A 17,052-nucleotide genomic window follows, 5' to 3' on the forward strand; every position below is an offset into this window, starting at 1 on the left:
TGGGCCACTCTTAATGAGGGCTGTTTTTCAGAACAGGCATAGCAATGTCAGACAGGTGTTATAGGTTACGAATATCTGGAATTAGCCCAAATAAGCCCGTCCACATATTCAGGGAGCTCATTCATCAACTCAACCTAGACAAACTCTTCTGGTCAGTCTCCCACTTAGATACTTAAGTATGTTATCCACATAATTTTAGTAAAATCAAAAAGTTATGGCAAACGCCATCGTAAAAATCACCTCTATTTCAAACTGAATACTGAAAATGTGTATAACAGGTAATCACTCCAAAATAGCATTTGTACACATTGTTGTGTTATATCTCCTTTATGTGAGTATCCTGCAGATACACATTTGGGAGGTGGAAAAGATACTTACGACAGAATGTTTCCTTTCTCCAGGATTCCACCTGGCCACCTGCTGCTTGGCACGCGGCGACGTAACTTGCCAAGGTCTGGCAGAAGGTTGCTTGCCGCCCTGTAAAAAAACAAGAGTCATAGACACAGTCTTCAAAGTAACCCTCTGGGTCCACTTTACTGTGGCAGTTCTGGAATGGCCCCTCTTTGCTGAGAAGGAGTCCACAGTCCATCCCACTTGACCTTTGGCTGTCCTTCATGTGCTGCAGATTTGGACAGGTTGGTGGTGGAACACCTCCTTTGCAACCTGGCGTATCTTTAGTTTTCCAACTGTCTCCAAAGGTAGTAGGGTTTGGGGCTTTTTCTCCATTTTTGAGGGTCAGATCATTGGTCTTGTCCCCATCGAAGTTTCCACAGAGGCCAGAGACAAACCCTGCATATGTACTTGGAAGCTTTAGGGTGACTCGGCTCTGCCAGTCGAAGGTCAACGTTATTCCAAAGTCGGTTCTCACAACCACATTGGAGCCCGCTTTATACATGGCCACTTTCTCATCATCTGTGTTGTAAGGTAAGTTAACACGCTGTGAATTCAGCTGTGAACGATAAATAAAAGCACACAATCAGAAATTATCTCACATCTGTGACTAGAAGCGAGGAGGATACTGACAGCTATTGGACAACTTCACTTTGGGGCTGGGGTGGGCTGTGGTCCAGGGGCCACTGCATGCTCCCGTCATGTCTCCGCTAATGAGATTTAAAACATTTTTAAAACAGTATTTTTTCCTTAAGGAAACATAGGCTGCTTTAAGAAAGATCCCACATGGAGATCCCCAACTCCATGAAGAGATGGGGATCGGCTGTTCCTGCAGGCAAGTATTGATTTGTTCACAGCTAATGATAGACATTTTGCCACACAATCAGTGCGTATGTCGCACTGCAAAACAATAACCAGATCACAAAAAGTCAGTGCACAATTTGCGCCCACTATTTGGCACCTGCTTTTTCGTACATCAAGTCCTATATTACAAAACAACACCTGCCTACCTCAAATTGATATTTTCAAGATCTAATAAGGTCAAGCAACATTAATGTTGTCACCTTTTTTGAAGTGCAATGCATGGGGATGTGTTGCTTTTTAAAAATATTATTAATTCCTTTCCCAATACTAAAGGGACAGATCTTGAGAACAGAAAAGAAAAGGAGACTTATGCCTGAAGAGAAAAAATTGAGGGACTGCCCTGACAACTGAGTCTCTTCTAGATAGAGAACTTGATATCCTGAGATCCTGATGTCAGGACTGGATTGTGCAGCCGATGGACTCACAGGGGAATGTATGTAACCTGCAGATTAACTGTTCCTTCCGGGTCTGGAATACGTGTTAGATGAAAGGGCAGAGGTACAAAGGGAATGTGCATCCTGCTTGAAAGAATCCATATGGCAAGGCCATGTGACAGATTGGAAGGAATTTGTAACCAGTTATCCAGATCATCACTTAAGATGTGCACAAGTGGACAGAGCAAGTTAGGCCCAGTTCTGAGGAGTATCACTATCACCCCTCCACCTTCATGCTCCTTGGCACATGGCCCCCTATCTTCCCAGCCTGCCTCCCTGCTCCATGGCACCTCCTTACTATGCTTTGTATTGGCACTCTAGACTTCCCTACACCTCATCGCTTCCCTCGCCTCTGTATCTTCATGATTCTTTAAAATGAATATAATTGGATTTTCAAAGCTTATATTTAATACTTCATTCATTTTTCTTTAACTGAGGTCATTACTTTTTACACTTGAGGAGTAAGGGGATATGCACAGTGGTAAACAGCTTCCGACCTCTTGTGACGGCTGGCTCAATGAACACGTGTGCATGTATGTATCTGTTGAAGAAGCAGAATTTTGGCTTTCCCCTGATATGTTACAGAAGTAACGAAAGATGTAATAACAGCATGCATTCTGTGTGACTAAGCATTGCTAATGTAAAGTGAAGCATCAAACTGTATTATTGAGAATGCATTCACTGTAGGTATTAGAGTTTCATATATATGAGTGGACGTAATGTTTGACTTTAACATGATTTGTTGTTCTCATTCACATTTACACTTATATTCTGATATACTGCATTTACTGAATACGCATTACACATGTAAGCATGGATTTATTCATTCATGTTTGAATTTATTGCAACACAATGTTACCAGCCTTATTTGAGTATTAAAAAGCACACATTAAGAATGATCTGTTAATTTAGCATAGGTAGGCCGTTCATATTAACATGAAAATGCATTTTATTCCTTGCTCTGTAATTTTTTCTTTGCAGGTGAGCATTTGTTGATCATTAGCTAGAGAAAGGAATATTGGGCCATATGTACGAACACTTTTTCCCATAGACACAGAATGGGTAAAAACCTTTTCTACATCTGGCCCATTGTGTATTAGTGATAGCGAGGCTTGAGAATGAACTTCTTGGCATCGATTGAACAACTTAATTGACAGAAAAGAACCATCTGTTCTTTCCATATCTGCTGTGAAGATGCCCAAGGTTGACCTGGTTGTTAGAATCGCTCCATGTTGCGAGATGCTCTGTGGTAATGAGAAGTGATTGGAGCTTCTGGATGATCTGACTAGAGATATGGCTGTGCTCTGAACTTTCCATTATAAGTTAGCGTTCACATTCTTAGAGTTACAGCTGATTATTTCAGTCTTGGGGGGGTGCAAACCTTTCAGACCCTTTTGCTTTTGCAGTGCATAGCTTTGTGCTAACACTGTCCCTTTATTTTGAAGACTTCTACTGGAGTCTTTGCAATTCTTACACCTTCCTTGCTCTGTCCCGAGACCCTTGGGATCCTATCTCAATTAGTTTAGAACCTAGCTAGATGTTCCTAATCCTGTTCCTATTGAGTAGGAGTAATCCAAATTTCTTTAAAAAATGCCTACTTTTATTTCTTAGCTTCTGCACTGCTGTGACTGTTACTTTTATATGCCTTAAGCTATAGAGATCGAACATATTGGGGCATTTCAGTTTGCCGATTCTGATTTTGTATCTTTACAACTGTATTCTGCTACATTGGACTGATTACTAATTTGTAATATACCCCTAAACTCAATATTGATTCCTGGTCCCTCTTGTGTTGTCAAATGGGCTTCATGAAGTTGTAAATTCTAAATTTGATACTAACTCCTTTGCTTCTCAGTAAAATGCAAGAGAAGACTGAACCCTGCTTATATGCGTGCTTCTGCACTGTGTATGTATCTGTTGGTATCTGTAAAGCATGGCAATAGCAACAAAGCACTGAACAGGCAACATAGCTCCAGGAAGATGCAGTGATTTGGGAAGGGTCAAGGACAGGCTGTTGGATCAAGGTGCTCATTGTATGTATGTATGTGACGATAAAGGCACATCTTTGGCACCTCTTTGCATCTTTAGGGTGGTCTGAACATTGTTATGTCCTCATTTTTCCTTGCCAGATGAACATGGCACGTAAAACCTGAAGCCTAAGCCTATTCCTCACATACATCACCTGTGATGTGACATAAGGCAAGTCCCCTTTGTGATTCTTTTAAAGACTTGGGGCATATTTATTAACATTTTGCATCGCTCTTGCGCCACACAAGGTAACACATTGGTGATGGAAAACCTAGATGAGATTTACAAAGTAACGCAAGGCCGCCTTGCGTGGCCCTGCAGTGCTTGATAAACTGGAGTAGCAGAAGGCAGTGCAGGTCACTGGCTTGCATTACCGTGCCCCAAGGAGGGGCTCCATAGGTGGAGCATGGGTGTCTCCACATATCTATGAATGGATTCTGAAGCATTGCTAGATTTACCGATAGTGGTAGACCTGGGAATGCATTAGAATGCTATGCCTCCGCAGGGGAGGCGTAACGAGGAGAAAATGCACAAAAACAATCCTGTCTGTAATGCAGGCACTGACAAAATGGTCCAAGGGTGCCTGAGTTGGCATGAGGCAGCAATTTGTGCACAAGCACAGAAAGAGAGCAGGGAGCAGCGATATGGCACATTCCTTCCCTCTCCCTTTCACGCAGTGCAGGGCAGCAAAGTATCTTGCTGCATTACGTGAAATGTTGATAAATTTGGCCACTAAGAGGCATTGCTGGCCGACCTTTTGAATCAGTTTCTCCTGCATTACTGCATACATGTGTATGATACAAAGACTTGTCTCTGAATATGCAAGAGCTCAGTCTCACACACTCTATAACTGTGAACCTCCTAAGTAATATACAGAAAAAAACTGTCTGAGGCTTATTGCAGAGCAGGGACGTAACAAAAGCCCCTGCAGCCCCTGTGGTGCAGAGAGCCCCGAGCTCCAGGCCCCCTCCACCCCCAGCACACTAACCTGGCCAAGGGAGAGCGCCTAAGTGAGTCCGGAGGGGGGTCCCTCCATGTAGTGGATGGGGGGCCTCAAGTTTTGTTACGCCACTGATGCAGAGTAGACAGTGGTGAGTCTGGGCAACCCCATCTCCCCGTCTCTTCACTCAACACCTCTCAAAGGACTCTCACCCTTGATTCCCTCACAAATGTGTGCAGCACTTCAGTCACTTTTGATGCCTCTCCATTATTTTCATGGATATCTCCTGATTAAAAGTATTCTACTGCAATTATTTCTTTAGAGGTCTTCCCAGGAACATGCGGGCAGTGGGAATGGGCAATGGGCTCTCTGTCCCAATGCCGATCTCTTGTAAAGGAATCCACGAACATTACCATTGCTCTGAAGTTGGTGCAATAGCTCCTGGTCAAGTAATGAGTGGAGCTCAAAACGTGCTTTCTAATGCATAAAGGACAGCATGGACATATCTCTGGAAACAACAACAGAATAATGAATCATCACCAGCCGACCAGACGCACAGGATCACCATGGCAAAAAAGCAGATGTGATGGTAGAGGATCCATACACTTCCAAGGCTCTAGTACATAAAACATTACGGAAATACCCTAAAAGTGAATGGATACACTATAGCGAAGGCCTCCTAACCACCTACAGGAAAATTTTATAATTTCTTATGCCTTGTCTTTTAGTATGGCTAAATAAGGAAACCAGCACTAGGAAGACTACTTCTCTAGGCTATAAGCATCAATTGGGCACATTCTACTTTAAATGCAAGTGCACTATGATAGAGATAACATTTTATTAATACACTAGTGGCATAGAAGTTAGCATATGGTGACTAATTAACCTTTATTAAAAGACTAACTGAGAAATAAATGTGGAAATGAAAAATGTGCATGTTTAAATGATGGTGGATCATGTGGCCGCCATTCAAATTGGACATTACGTTTAACATGGAAATATTGTATACTTATATTAAATGAAGTATTCATGTTAATTAACATTGAGTATTTTTATTAAGATGAATATTAGAATGAAAGTATTAAATGCATATGAATTAATCATACTTATATTGAATTAAACTAATTTTATTAATAATGTGAGTTAGTTACATGTGTGTAGAAAAATAAATATGCGTTTAAGACTGTTCTAACAAGTCATAAATAATGATGGCAATTAAATAATATGCTTTGCATATTACATTATATATGTAAGGTGTGCAATAGGATTTCAATGTATTAATTGTATTAATGTGTATTAAGGCTTCTTAGTTTGATTAGGCCGGAGAAAGTCATCCTGCAGCAGTAGTGGAAAATCATTTGTTTATTCTGTTCCCTCTGACCCGCATTCATTTCCTAAGTTGCTGATGTAATGTTGAATGCCGTATTGTAATGAAGGCGAAGACCATGTTTGCTGTTAACAATGTACTTGTTCTAGCAGTTGAATGAGGCAGGAAATCTATGATTCTCAAGAGAAATGTTTAGTTTATATTGTGTGTCGTGAGAGAGAATTTTGAAGTAACAAATAACTAGAAAATGTAATAGTTTGGCGGGACTGTATTAAACCATTGAAATGACAAATGCACTTTTACTGAGAAAATCCGGAATAGATTCAAACTTGATGGTGCCCTCGTTTAATTGCCCAATGTGCAGCTCGTGTTCTGCACTGTCCTTATTCTGCTGTCAACTGAGGTCTATCCAGACCAACGTCATCCTTTGATGCACAACCTCCTGTTCTCCCTATGCCTTCCCCACCCATCTAGTGTCCTTTTTCACAATGCTAGCCAGGCCTTACCACCAGCTACCATCATACCATAAATATGATGCCCGGCTCGGGCGTGGCTTCGGGCGTCAAGATGGCGGTCGCACTCTGAGAGTGCTCTGGACCCCTCCGTCATCCGCCCATAGCTAACGCGGTTTTGCCGAGCGAGGGATGCCGCTTCGACTCTCCCCGTGATCCCTGGATCCCGAGGAGCCGGTGGAGGTGAGGGGTGGCGAAAGGCAGGCTCCGATCTACCGCCGCGGCCCGACCGGCTCCGAGGGGAAAGAAAAATAAAATGGCGGCTGGGACGGGGTCTCCGTGGCTGATTCGGCTCTGACGCTGTTGCCCTTCCTGACTCCGTGGCGCCGGGCTGGGGGCGCCCCGCGGGCCCTGGAGGGTGCTGGGTCGTGCTCCGTGTGTGGAGCCCCGTGGACGGAAGAGACAGCCCTGTCCCGGCCCGAGAAAAAGGCCCTACGTTAGCGGGGCCGCCCCGGGTGCCCACGCGGAGGCGCCGGAGTGGGGGACCCGCGGGGCCCCGCCGGACCGGAATTACGCTGGGAGTCCGGGAGAGCATTGGGACCGCGCCCCACACGCGGAACCCCGCGGACTGAGGGGACGACGTCGGCTCGGGGGAGAGGCCCTGCACCGAGAGGGTGGCCCCGGGGTGCCCTCACAGAGACGATCGACGAGGAGGCTCTGCGGTAACCCGCCGGACGGGGGACGCACCGGGAACCCTGGAGAGCACTGGGGCTGCGCCCTGGGCGCGGAGTCCCACGGATTGGAGGAGGCAACGCCGCCCCGGCCCAAGAAGAGGGGCCCTGCGCCAACAGGACTACCTCCGGGCGCCCAACTGAACTGTCGGTGGAGAGGACCCACGGAACCCCGCTGAAGGGAGGCGGGACGTTGTTGGCACGAGGAGGAACAGCGTGACAGTGGTATGGAGGATGCCCACCCGCGGCTCCCATTCCCTCCCCCCGCCCCGGTGCCTTGATTGACTTGGGGTGGGGGCCAGGAGCGTGTGGCATGCCTGAGTCGTGCAGGGGATCAGAGGTGACCCCATCAATTCTTCAAGCAGCTATCGACAAGCGGGCCGGCGGGCCAATCTCACCCTCCCCGACGGGGCCGCTGACCTGAATGGCCCGACCACCAACGCGACTAAAAACAGGCTGTGAACCGACCCTGGGACACTGCGACATCCAGGGAGACTGGATCCGAGCCACCCCTGTGGATTCCCAATCATAACAAGTGAACCAAGGCCCAAGATTTAAATCAAAACACGGCAAGATTTAACCTGTCCGACTCCCCCCCCCTGCGCCACGATGGGGAGAGACTAGGCGAACAAACAACCTCCACCCTCTCAGCAAAAGATCGACCAGTTCACGACGCCGACAGGACAGCGGGGAGAGGGGGACACGGCTAGTGGGGGCCCGGCGCCGGACGGAGTGAGCGCCATCCTCCAGGCCATCCAAACTTCGCAATCCGCTGTAGAGACCAAAATCGGGGAAGTACGGGAGGATGTGGGCCTTGTTAGGCAGGACCTCAGAAACGCAGTGAACCGGATCACTGAGGTCGAGGCCAGAGTCTCCCAGACTGAAAGCGACCTATCCGACCTTAAAGCCAAGGTAACCCAGCTGATGACTCGATCCGGAGAGTTGCACCGCCGCGCTGAGGACGCGGAGAACCGGTCAAGACGCAACAACCTGCGCTTCATTGGTTTTCCAGAGGGCATAGAGGACGGCGGAGCCTCCGAATTCCTAGAGAATTGGATCAAAACCTGGATGCCGGAACAGTCCCTCTCGCCCTGGTTTGTGGTTGAGCGAGCCCACAGGGCACTTGCCCCTCGTCCCCCTCCGGGCGGCCCAAAACGCCCGATGATTGCTCGCTTCCTCAACTTTAAAGACAGAGATAGCATCCTCAAGGAGGCTAGGCGTCTGGAAGACCTCCACTGGGAAAACCACAGGATCCTAATCTTCCCGGACTACACCCGTAAGGTCCAGACTCGCCGTCGTTCATATGAGCAGGTTAAACAAAAACTTAGAGCAATGCAGCTCTCTTACATGCTCCTCTTCCCCGCAAGACTCAAAGTCCTCTTGGCCGGGAAAGCTCATTTTTTTGAAACACCTGAAGAGGCATGGGACTGACTGACAGAGGAGGGCGTAGGAGCCCGGAGGGGCCCCCCGGGTCCTACTGAAAAGATCTCCTGGATGGGACCCCCCCTCCCGGAGGGGCCCTGGAGGAGCCGGAGACGTACCAGGTCCCGGAGGGGGGGGGAAAAAGGAAAAGATCCAGACACTCTGGTGGACAATGAGACGGCCCGGAACTTAGACTCACAGACTGAGGGAAGTGCGGACCCTCCCGAGCCTCGGGCCTCGGCCCAGGCGATGGACGACGGACGCTTGAGCCAGTCCCCGGCACTTGATTAATACTGACAATGAAACATACTTGACCCCTGCTGGGGGACCCCCGGGGGGGGACCCGGGTTGTTCAACCTTTAAGACGCGGGCCCCTTGGGGGCCGTCGTTGGTCACGCTGTGCCCCTCTGACGCACAGCACCTTACCTCGGCACACGGCCGCTAATTGCAGTTGATCCGGTTAAATGGAGGGGTCCACCACTCCACTCCAACGATAGTCACTCTGGCTATCTGGTTCTGGTTGGGTATGTGGGCGACAGATGCTGCTGGGGTGGGAGTATGGGGAGGGGGGCAGTTAGGGGGGGGGCTTGAAACCAGTTTAAAGCGTAACGAGTCGCTTAATCTCGTTTGTTATTTTAATATCTCACTGTTAAGTTCAAAACAGCCGTCCCTAGATCCACAACCAGACACTCAATTTGGTACAATACTTATGCAACCCACGATTGGCATACACTGACTCAGGTCCTCTCCTGGAACGTAAATGGCCTGCTAGACAAGATCAAAAGGTCAGCAGTATTTAGCACTCTTCGCAGATATTCTCCCTCGGTGGTTTTTTTGCAAGAAACTCACCTCCTCGGGACTAGGTGCCCCATGCTTATGCGAGGAGGTTATGGTAGAATATACCATGCGGGCTTCTCTAGAGGCTCCAGGGGTGTAGCCATCCTACTCCACCGCTCCCTACCCATGGTGATTACAGGCACACAATCCGATCCACAGGGCAGATTCGTAGTAGCCACAGGGACGCTCCACGGGTCGCCAATAAACCTTGTTTGTGTGTACGCCCCTCCGGCGGGACTGGACCCCTTCCTACTCTCGCTCCGACGCGTGGCGGCGGAGCTCCCCCAGGGGGCCACCCTGTTGGGAGGAGACTTCAATGCCGTTTTTGACCCCAACCTGGATGTGTCTGGCGGGGCCACTGGCAGTAGATCCAATAGGGCTTCGGCCCTCAACAGCTGGACCGAGAGCCTAGGCCTATGTGACGTATGGAGAACCTGGCACCCCAGGGAGCGGCAATACACGCACACATCAGCTGCCCACCAAACGCAATCCAGAATAGATTTTATATTCATGCCCACCACGGACCTCCCGAGCGTTACGGGGGCAGAGATACTCCCTCGTGGAGTCTCAGATCATGCTCCAGTACGTGTTCGTTTGGGCGGAACAGACCCCTCCAGGCGCCCGGTGTGGCGACTGAATGCCTGGTATTTGCAGGACGAAGACTATGTCCACGAGGTCACGACTCACCTTACCCAATACTTCGACCTGAATACAGGATCAGTCCAGTCTCCAGGAACACTATGGGCAGCATGTAAGGCCACCCTTAGAGGGCAAGCTAAATACCTCCTCCGTTCCCGCGAAAGGGATCAAAATTCTCAGGTCTCCAAGCTGGAGGCCAAGGCCTTAAGGCTGGAGTGCCAACAAGCGACCTCGCCGTCTGCCTCTACTATGAGACAACTGACCTTAGTCAGAGGCAAAATCAAACACATAATGCTAGAATCGGCTAAACATATCTGGAGAGCTTCCACTGCCCGAATATATGGCTGGGGAGACAAAAATGGGAAGCTCTTGCATTGGTTGGCCACTCGTCCTCTGGCCAACAGAGTTATCCCAGAGATTTTAGATGCCTCGGGCACCCTCACCAAAACACCTATTGATATTGCGCAGAGTTTTGCCTCGTATTATGCCAGCCTATATGCGAGGCACCCCCGCCCGATCATTGAGAGAGATGCTCCCCTTCTAAACGACATTACCCTTCCTAAGGTCCCCTCGGAGACAAGAGACAGGCTGGACGAAACTATTAGCCTCGAAGAAATCACCAACGCGATCTCCAGCCTGGCATCGGGTAAGACCCCTGGTCCTGACTGGTTCCCAGCAGAGTTATACAGGAAATGCAGTGACATTCTGGGTCCACACCTTCTTAACATGTACGAGGAGGCTGAGAGACTGGGCCACTTCCCCGTTGGGATCGATCAAGCCACGATTGTAGTGATCCCCAAAACCCAACCCCCATCACGACATGGTTCGGCGTACCGGCCCATCTCACTCTTAAACACTGAGGTCAAGGTGCTCTCTTCGATCCTTGCCTCTAGATTGAAAACAGTAATGCCCACTCTGGTGCATCCTGACCAATGTGGCTTTATGCCCACCCGCAGCACCAGACACTGCATCAGGCGGCTACATCTGGCCCTGGCCCACCACAAGACCCTGTCGCACAAACCCTTGGCACTACTCCTACTCGATTTCGAGAAAGCCTTTGATACGGTGGACTGGTCTTACCTCAAACAGGTTCTGCAAAGAAACGGGCTCGGACCCAAATTTCGAAGCCTAGTGAGACTCCTACTGTATATTCCAGCCGACAGCCCGAGTCCAGGTGAACGGGGTGGTTTCCGATCCATTCCCCATTGGCCGTGGAACCCGACAGGGATGCCCACTATCTCTCCTGCTCTTCGCATTGATAATAGAACCCTTAGCGATAATACTCCGAGGAGACCCATTGATCGAGGGCTGGTCCTGGCCCACCTGCTTAGAGGATCGCGTGGCGTTATACGCAGATGATGTCCTCCTGTATATTTCCAACCCGGCCAAAAGCGCCCCCCGCGTGCTGGAAATCCTAGGCCTCTTTGCGGAGGCCTCGGGATTGATCCTAAATCCCACCAAGTCCCTATTGGTCCCCCTGCACAGCTCTAGGGACTGTGTGGACTGGCAGCGAAACATCCCAGTACGAAGAAACAGTTTTAAATACTTGGGAATACACATCTCACTCCTCCCCGAATTGTCATGGGAACTCAACATTACGCTGTTAACTAGAAAAATCAAGATTGATCTTCTGCGCTGGAAGACCCTCCCCCTTAATTTGCTCGGCAAAATAGCGCTCTACAAGATGATGATCCTCCCTAGGCTCCTCTACTTATTGCAAAATTTTCCGTTCCCTATACCCATAAAATGGTTCAGGGAAATGGATTCACTGGCGCGCCAATTTATATGGAGCGGAGCTCGCTCACGACTGGCGCTCAAAACTTGCCAAAGAGATGTATACGAGGGGGGCTTAGGCATGTCCAATGTCCACTTTTACTATCTTGTGACGCAGCTGCTTGTAATTAACGACTGGGTGGGGGGTGGGTGGTCAGACCCGGCATACCGGTTGGAACTTCGGTCCATGGGCTACCCTCGGATCTTTGGCACCCTCTACGGAGGTCCAATCTCTCAAGACATCCCGGACGTAACTAAGGTGATTTTACAGGGATGGCGGACTGCTCAGAGGTTGACGGGGTGGCAGGGGCGTCTCACCCAACAGATCCCGCTATGGCATGGGAGACACTTGGCGCAGGTGGCGGGCTTGGAGGGTTTTCGAAACTGGGACAATATAGGTATCTCTACTCTGGGGGACGTCTGGAGAGGGTCGAATATGCGATCCTTTGAGGATCTCCAGAAACATTTCTCCCTGAATAAGACACAGTTCCACAGATATCTCCAGCTCCGACACGCCCTACTAGCACATGTCCAAATGGGAGAAGACATACCCGAGCACAGTCCTATGGAGGCCAGGGTGCTGATGGGGGACCTGGGTAAGGGAGGTGTTTCCCAGATATACCGTGCCCTGGTCGCCGGCACCCCTGGTTCTCTGGGGGGGCTCCGCCGAAGGTGGGAGGGATGGACGGGCCCCATGGAGGGGATGGACTGGGACGAAGCATTGATGGCCCCACGCACCCTAGCGATGGCCACACGCCTTCGATTGATACAAACATATTACCTTCACACAGCCTATCTCACTCCCATCAAACTACACAGAGCGGGCTTATGCCCCACAGCGGAATGCCCTTGCTGCAGAAACCCCACAGCCGACTTTTTCCACATGGTATGGACCTGTCCAGTCATAGTGACATACTGGGAAGCTGTTTTGCAGGAAATCTCCGAGGTCCTACAGGAAGACATAGAGAGGAGACCTCTGCCCCTTCTTCTGGGGATCATGGGCGACACTGGGTTGAGGAGACCGGACCGAGTTTTCCTTGGGGTGGCGTGCCTGGTAGCCAAGAGGGATATTGTGGCGGGCTGGAAGGCTATAGGTGCCCCAACACTGACTAAATGGAGAAGAGGGGTAGACTGGTGTGCGCAGAATGAAAAACTTGTATATGAGGCCAGAGGCTGTCCAAACAAATATGATAAGATATGGGGAAAGTGGGAGGCTGCCGCAGGTCCTTAGATTAAACAAAGTATAGCCACCAATCATATTGTACTGTCTGGGAGTATGGGCTCGGCTGTTGTTAGATGCACGTTGGCATCTTGTTCTATGTATGTACCATTGTATTTACTCTTTTCTTTTCTCTTTGCAAAATAAAAAAAGTCTTTATCAAAAAAAATATGATGCCCGGCCGGCGTCTTGGGATGGGGATAGCCGGCGGTATACTTTTTCCCACAAAACTGCAGTAGCACAATTAAGCTTTGAAACGTATTCAGTTTGGAGTCTGATTTAGAGTTAGCTTGTCCACAGTGTTTAGAATTGTTTATGGTATAGTGTCATTAATTAGTGACTGAATGAATCTGACTATTACACTCTTCGCCAAATCCAAATATCTAGTCGACCTTTATTGGTGAGAATACTGAAGGTGTCTTACCAGCTCGTTTATGGTTTCTGAACCCGAGGTGGGATAAAGTCTTTTCCGAGCGCACCAACAGTTTTGGTAGCAGAGTTATGGTTGTGCCTTGTGATGAGAGTCAGAATTTGCCCACATTGTGAGTTGTTCTTAACGTAGTGCAGGGGTTGATGAAATTCCAGCGATGTGTTACAAGTGTACAGTATATCTTTTGAGTAGGGTTTGTGCTTGCAGTGCTTTTGGCTAACTCGCGGTGAAGTGTGATGTATGAAGTGAGTATGGAGTTTGCGTACTCCAGGTAATTGAGTAGGGAGTATGTGTAATTCAGGTAAGAGAATGGTGAGTTGGTGTGTTCCAAGTGAATGTTGCCCTTTGTGCTAAAAAATTGCCCCATGATTATTGTTGTTGATGGGTCCTGTGAGGCCTAAGACTCCAGAGTACTGTACAAGTGTATGGAGACACTTGGTTCATTTATTGTCTGCAGTGAGGTGTTGGTTGATTGAGCGCTGCCGACAATACTAGTAGATTTCCTTGAGTGTGTGTGTTGTTGGTTAGCATTAGGTAAATCATGAGGGCACAGGGAGAATCTGTGTCAACCGGAGTGAGATTTGCGGGTCAAATCTTACTTGCGCATGTGAGAAAGCCATAGCCGGAAGAGTATCTGTTTGTGTGAAAGGCCACAGTCGAAGGTTCGGTACAACATTCAAAGCATTTGAGTACTACCCATAGAAAGCAGACAGGTTTTGTTTTTTGTGCTTCCAATATTTACATTTAGGTGTTTTGCGTGAGAGGTGTATGAGACGGCTCTGAAGGGAGTTGCAGCTGCTGAGTGAAGTGAGTGTTACGTCATTTTGTCTGTGCTGGGATAGGTCGGTTGGTGAGAAAAGCTGCGCACAGATTGGTGGACAGGACTGCGCTGCTATAGGTTGAAAACAGCACATGAAAAGGTTTGTGGGATTGAAATTTACTTCCTGGTTTCATAGATTTTGTATTTTAAGATGTTTGTATTCCAGTTAGAGAGGGTGAACCAACTCCACCTGAGGGTACACCAGCATTCAAGGTAATGGAGGAGAGAGGAGTTTTGGCATGTCTTTGGGTAAATCAGTGGTGCAAAATTACTGGGAAGGAGAGTACTTTAGCTGTTCCTTGCTATGGTACTTTTAATTTGAGAATATTAGAGAATCTGGTGAGGGTTTTGCATGAGTCAAAACCCCTTCCCAGACCTACACAATTTGAAGCATTTGCTATTTGGGAATCGGTGGCAAGACAGAAAGAGCCTCAGAAATTTGAAAGAAGAATGATGAAATCAGAAAAGACGATGGCAGAGGCTAGATGGGAAAAGGAGCAGAGATCACAAGAAAAGCCGGCTGCATCTTCAAATGATGTACAGCAGGCTGAGGGAGCTGTAAAATGATTCCAATGAGAGAGATTCCAGGAGGGAATTTTGTTCATGTTCCTTGGAGCAGAAGTGCCATACTGTAATTTACAAATGATTACCCAAAGTTGAGGGTGAAACCAGTGGAATTGTACCAGCAAAGAGAGAGGTTTGTCAAGCTTGCGAAGTGTTTGCGGGAAGATTTGAAAACTTTGTTTGAGATTGTAGTTCCAGCAAGTTTGTGGGTTAAGTGTAAGCGGAGTGCTGATTGGCCAACGCAAGATATGCCAAGGAATACAATAACAAGTGTGTTGTCTGAAGAAGTGATGAAGAGCTATTACAAAGTGATTGAGCTTCTGAAAACTAGAGTTTCCCGCAAAGAATTAACAGGACATCTCAGGAGACAAATGAGTCTGTTCATGCTTATTATGAGAGATTGTTGCAAGCATTCAAGCAATACAGTGGCACAGACATTATTGAACCGAGACATGATTCATTTTGTGTTCAGATTTGTTCAAGGATTAAAGCCTGATATTAGCAATATGATTCCGAATCATTTGATTTCTTGGCAAGGAAGGCTGATTGATGAAGTATTGTGTTGGACCTGGCCCTTTTACAGGGTCATTCCCCAGACTTTATGCCTATTGCCTCCTTATTTTTCTGACCTTTGTTGGCTGACGTTTGGACTCTGAGCCCTTTTCCACTGCTAACCAGGGCTAAAGTGCATGTGCTCTCCCTTACAAAATTGGTATTCTCTCCCTTAAAAAATTAATATGATTGGCTTATACCTAACTGGCATATTTAATTTACCTATAAGTCCCTTGTAAAGTGGTATCTCTATACCTAGGGCCTGTATATTAAATGCTACTAGTGGGCCTGCAGCGCTGCTTGCGCCACCCACTGTAGTAGCCTGTCAAACCTATCTAAGGCCTGCTAGCGCAGGGCCTGTGTTCACAGTTTTCTGCCACAGGGCCCTGGCATCTAAATTTACTTGCCTGGCCCAGAACTCCACTTTTACTACATGTAAGTCACCCGAAGGTACCCCCTAGCTAGCCTTATGGGAGGGGTGCCATGTATGTAGAAGGCAGGACATGTGCCAGGTTGCGTGGCCTGTCCTGGTAGTGAGAAACAGCCTAACTTGATGTCTCACTGCTGTGAGTGCTGCCTTCTCATAAAATTGCATTAGAAATGCCCTGCCTTATGTGTAAAGGGTACTGTCTGATTTATGAGGGGTAGCGTAGGCATGTTTGGTATGGTTGTGATAGTGATGAGAAATGCTGCTTACTGGTGTAAGTGTATTTGTTATTACTATCACAGAAATGCCACTTCTAGAAAGTGCGCATTTATCTGTGCTTATGACTCTGGTGTTTTGCAGCTTGCCTCCAATCCACGTCTTGGCAGACTGACAGATGGGGCTTTGTGCATACCTTTCGGACAGCCTGAACACAGGGAGGGTGGAGGTGTCACAGAGGTGCATCTACATATTGTAAAGCCTTCCTGAGCTCAGAGAAGGGAGAGGCGGGGCACATCTGCATTTGTAAAGACTGTGCCCTGGCCTCACACAATAGGGTCGTTAACCCCCCACTGATGGTTGGAGCCTGTGCTGGAGGAGAGAAAGGTCACTTCCAGAACCAGATGTAACTGGTTGAAACACCCCCTCCTCCCCATTGCAAAACACACTGTAAATCTAGTATAAGTACAGGGGAATTTTCCCCACAATTTAGACATCGCTTTGGACATTCTTGGAACTCCAGGAACCTTACCTGGAGCTGGACAGGACGCTGTTGAGAGGACTCACCAGGACCACCTTGGACTGCTGCTGCTGTGCTGACCTGTGACCTGCCTGGTCACAAGGGGATACTGCCACTGCTTGCACCCCCTTGTTGTGCTGACCTGCTTCTGGGCTCCCCAGCTCTGCGCCCTCTTCTTCATTTGTTGTCTCCAGAGACAGGGTGCTGTGGCCCCTGACCTCTGTAACTCCCTCAAGCACAAGGAGTGCTGCTGTTGCTGCATAGCGTTCCCTTGTGACATTAAAGCGCTTTCCCAAGCGCATTTTGCCAGCTGCAGAAATCACAGCCGCAGTCCGGGCTACAGATTTGGCCTTAGTGCTTTGAAAAGTGCTCTATTTATGCCCCGAATCACCGCCGCAACCTGGGCTTCTGACTATCATCCAACGCAATGATCGGGCTCTTTCCAGTGCCCCCGGGACGTGAGAAGA

General features: G+C 48.4%; 1 protein-coding gene across 1 annotated transcript in view; it reads right to left on the reverse strand.

The window, feature by feature from the left end:
* Positions 1 to 316: 316 nt before the first annotated feature.
* The window catches only part of LOC138247078 (IgGFc-binding protein-like), a 289,562-nt gene continuing 272,826 nt past the window's right edge, over positions 317 to 17,052 (reverse strand). Inside the window, exon 7 of the mRNA XM_069201823.1 lies at positions 317 to 949. Coding sequence (XP_069057924.1) covers positions 317 to 949 — 633 coding nt within the window. The remainder of the gene's footprint in view (positions 950 to 17,052) is intronic.

The sequence above is a fragment of the Pleurodeles waltl genome, chromosome 7, assembly GCF_031143425.1.
Source record: "Pleurodeles waltl isolate 20211129_DDA chromosome 7, aPleWal1.hap1.20221129, whole genome shotgun sequence".
Taxonomy (NCBI): Eukaryota; Metazoa; Chordata; class Amphibia; order Caudata; family Salamandridae; genus Pleurodeles; species Pleurodeles waltl.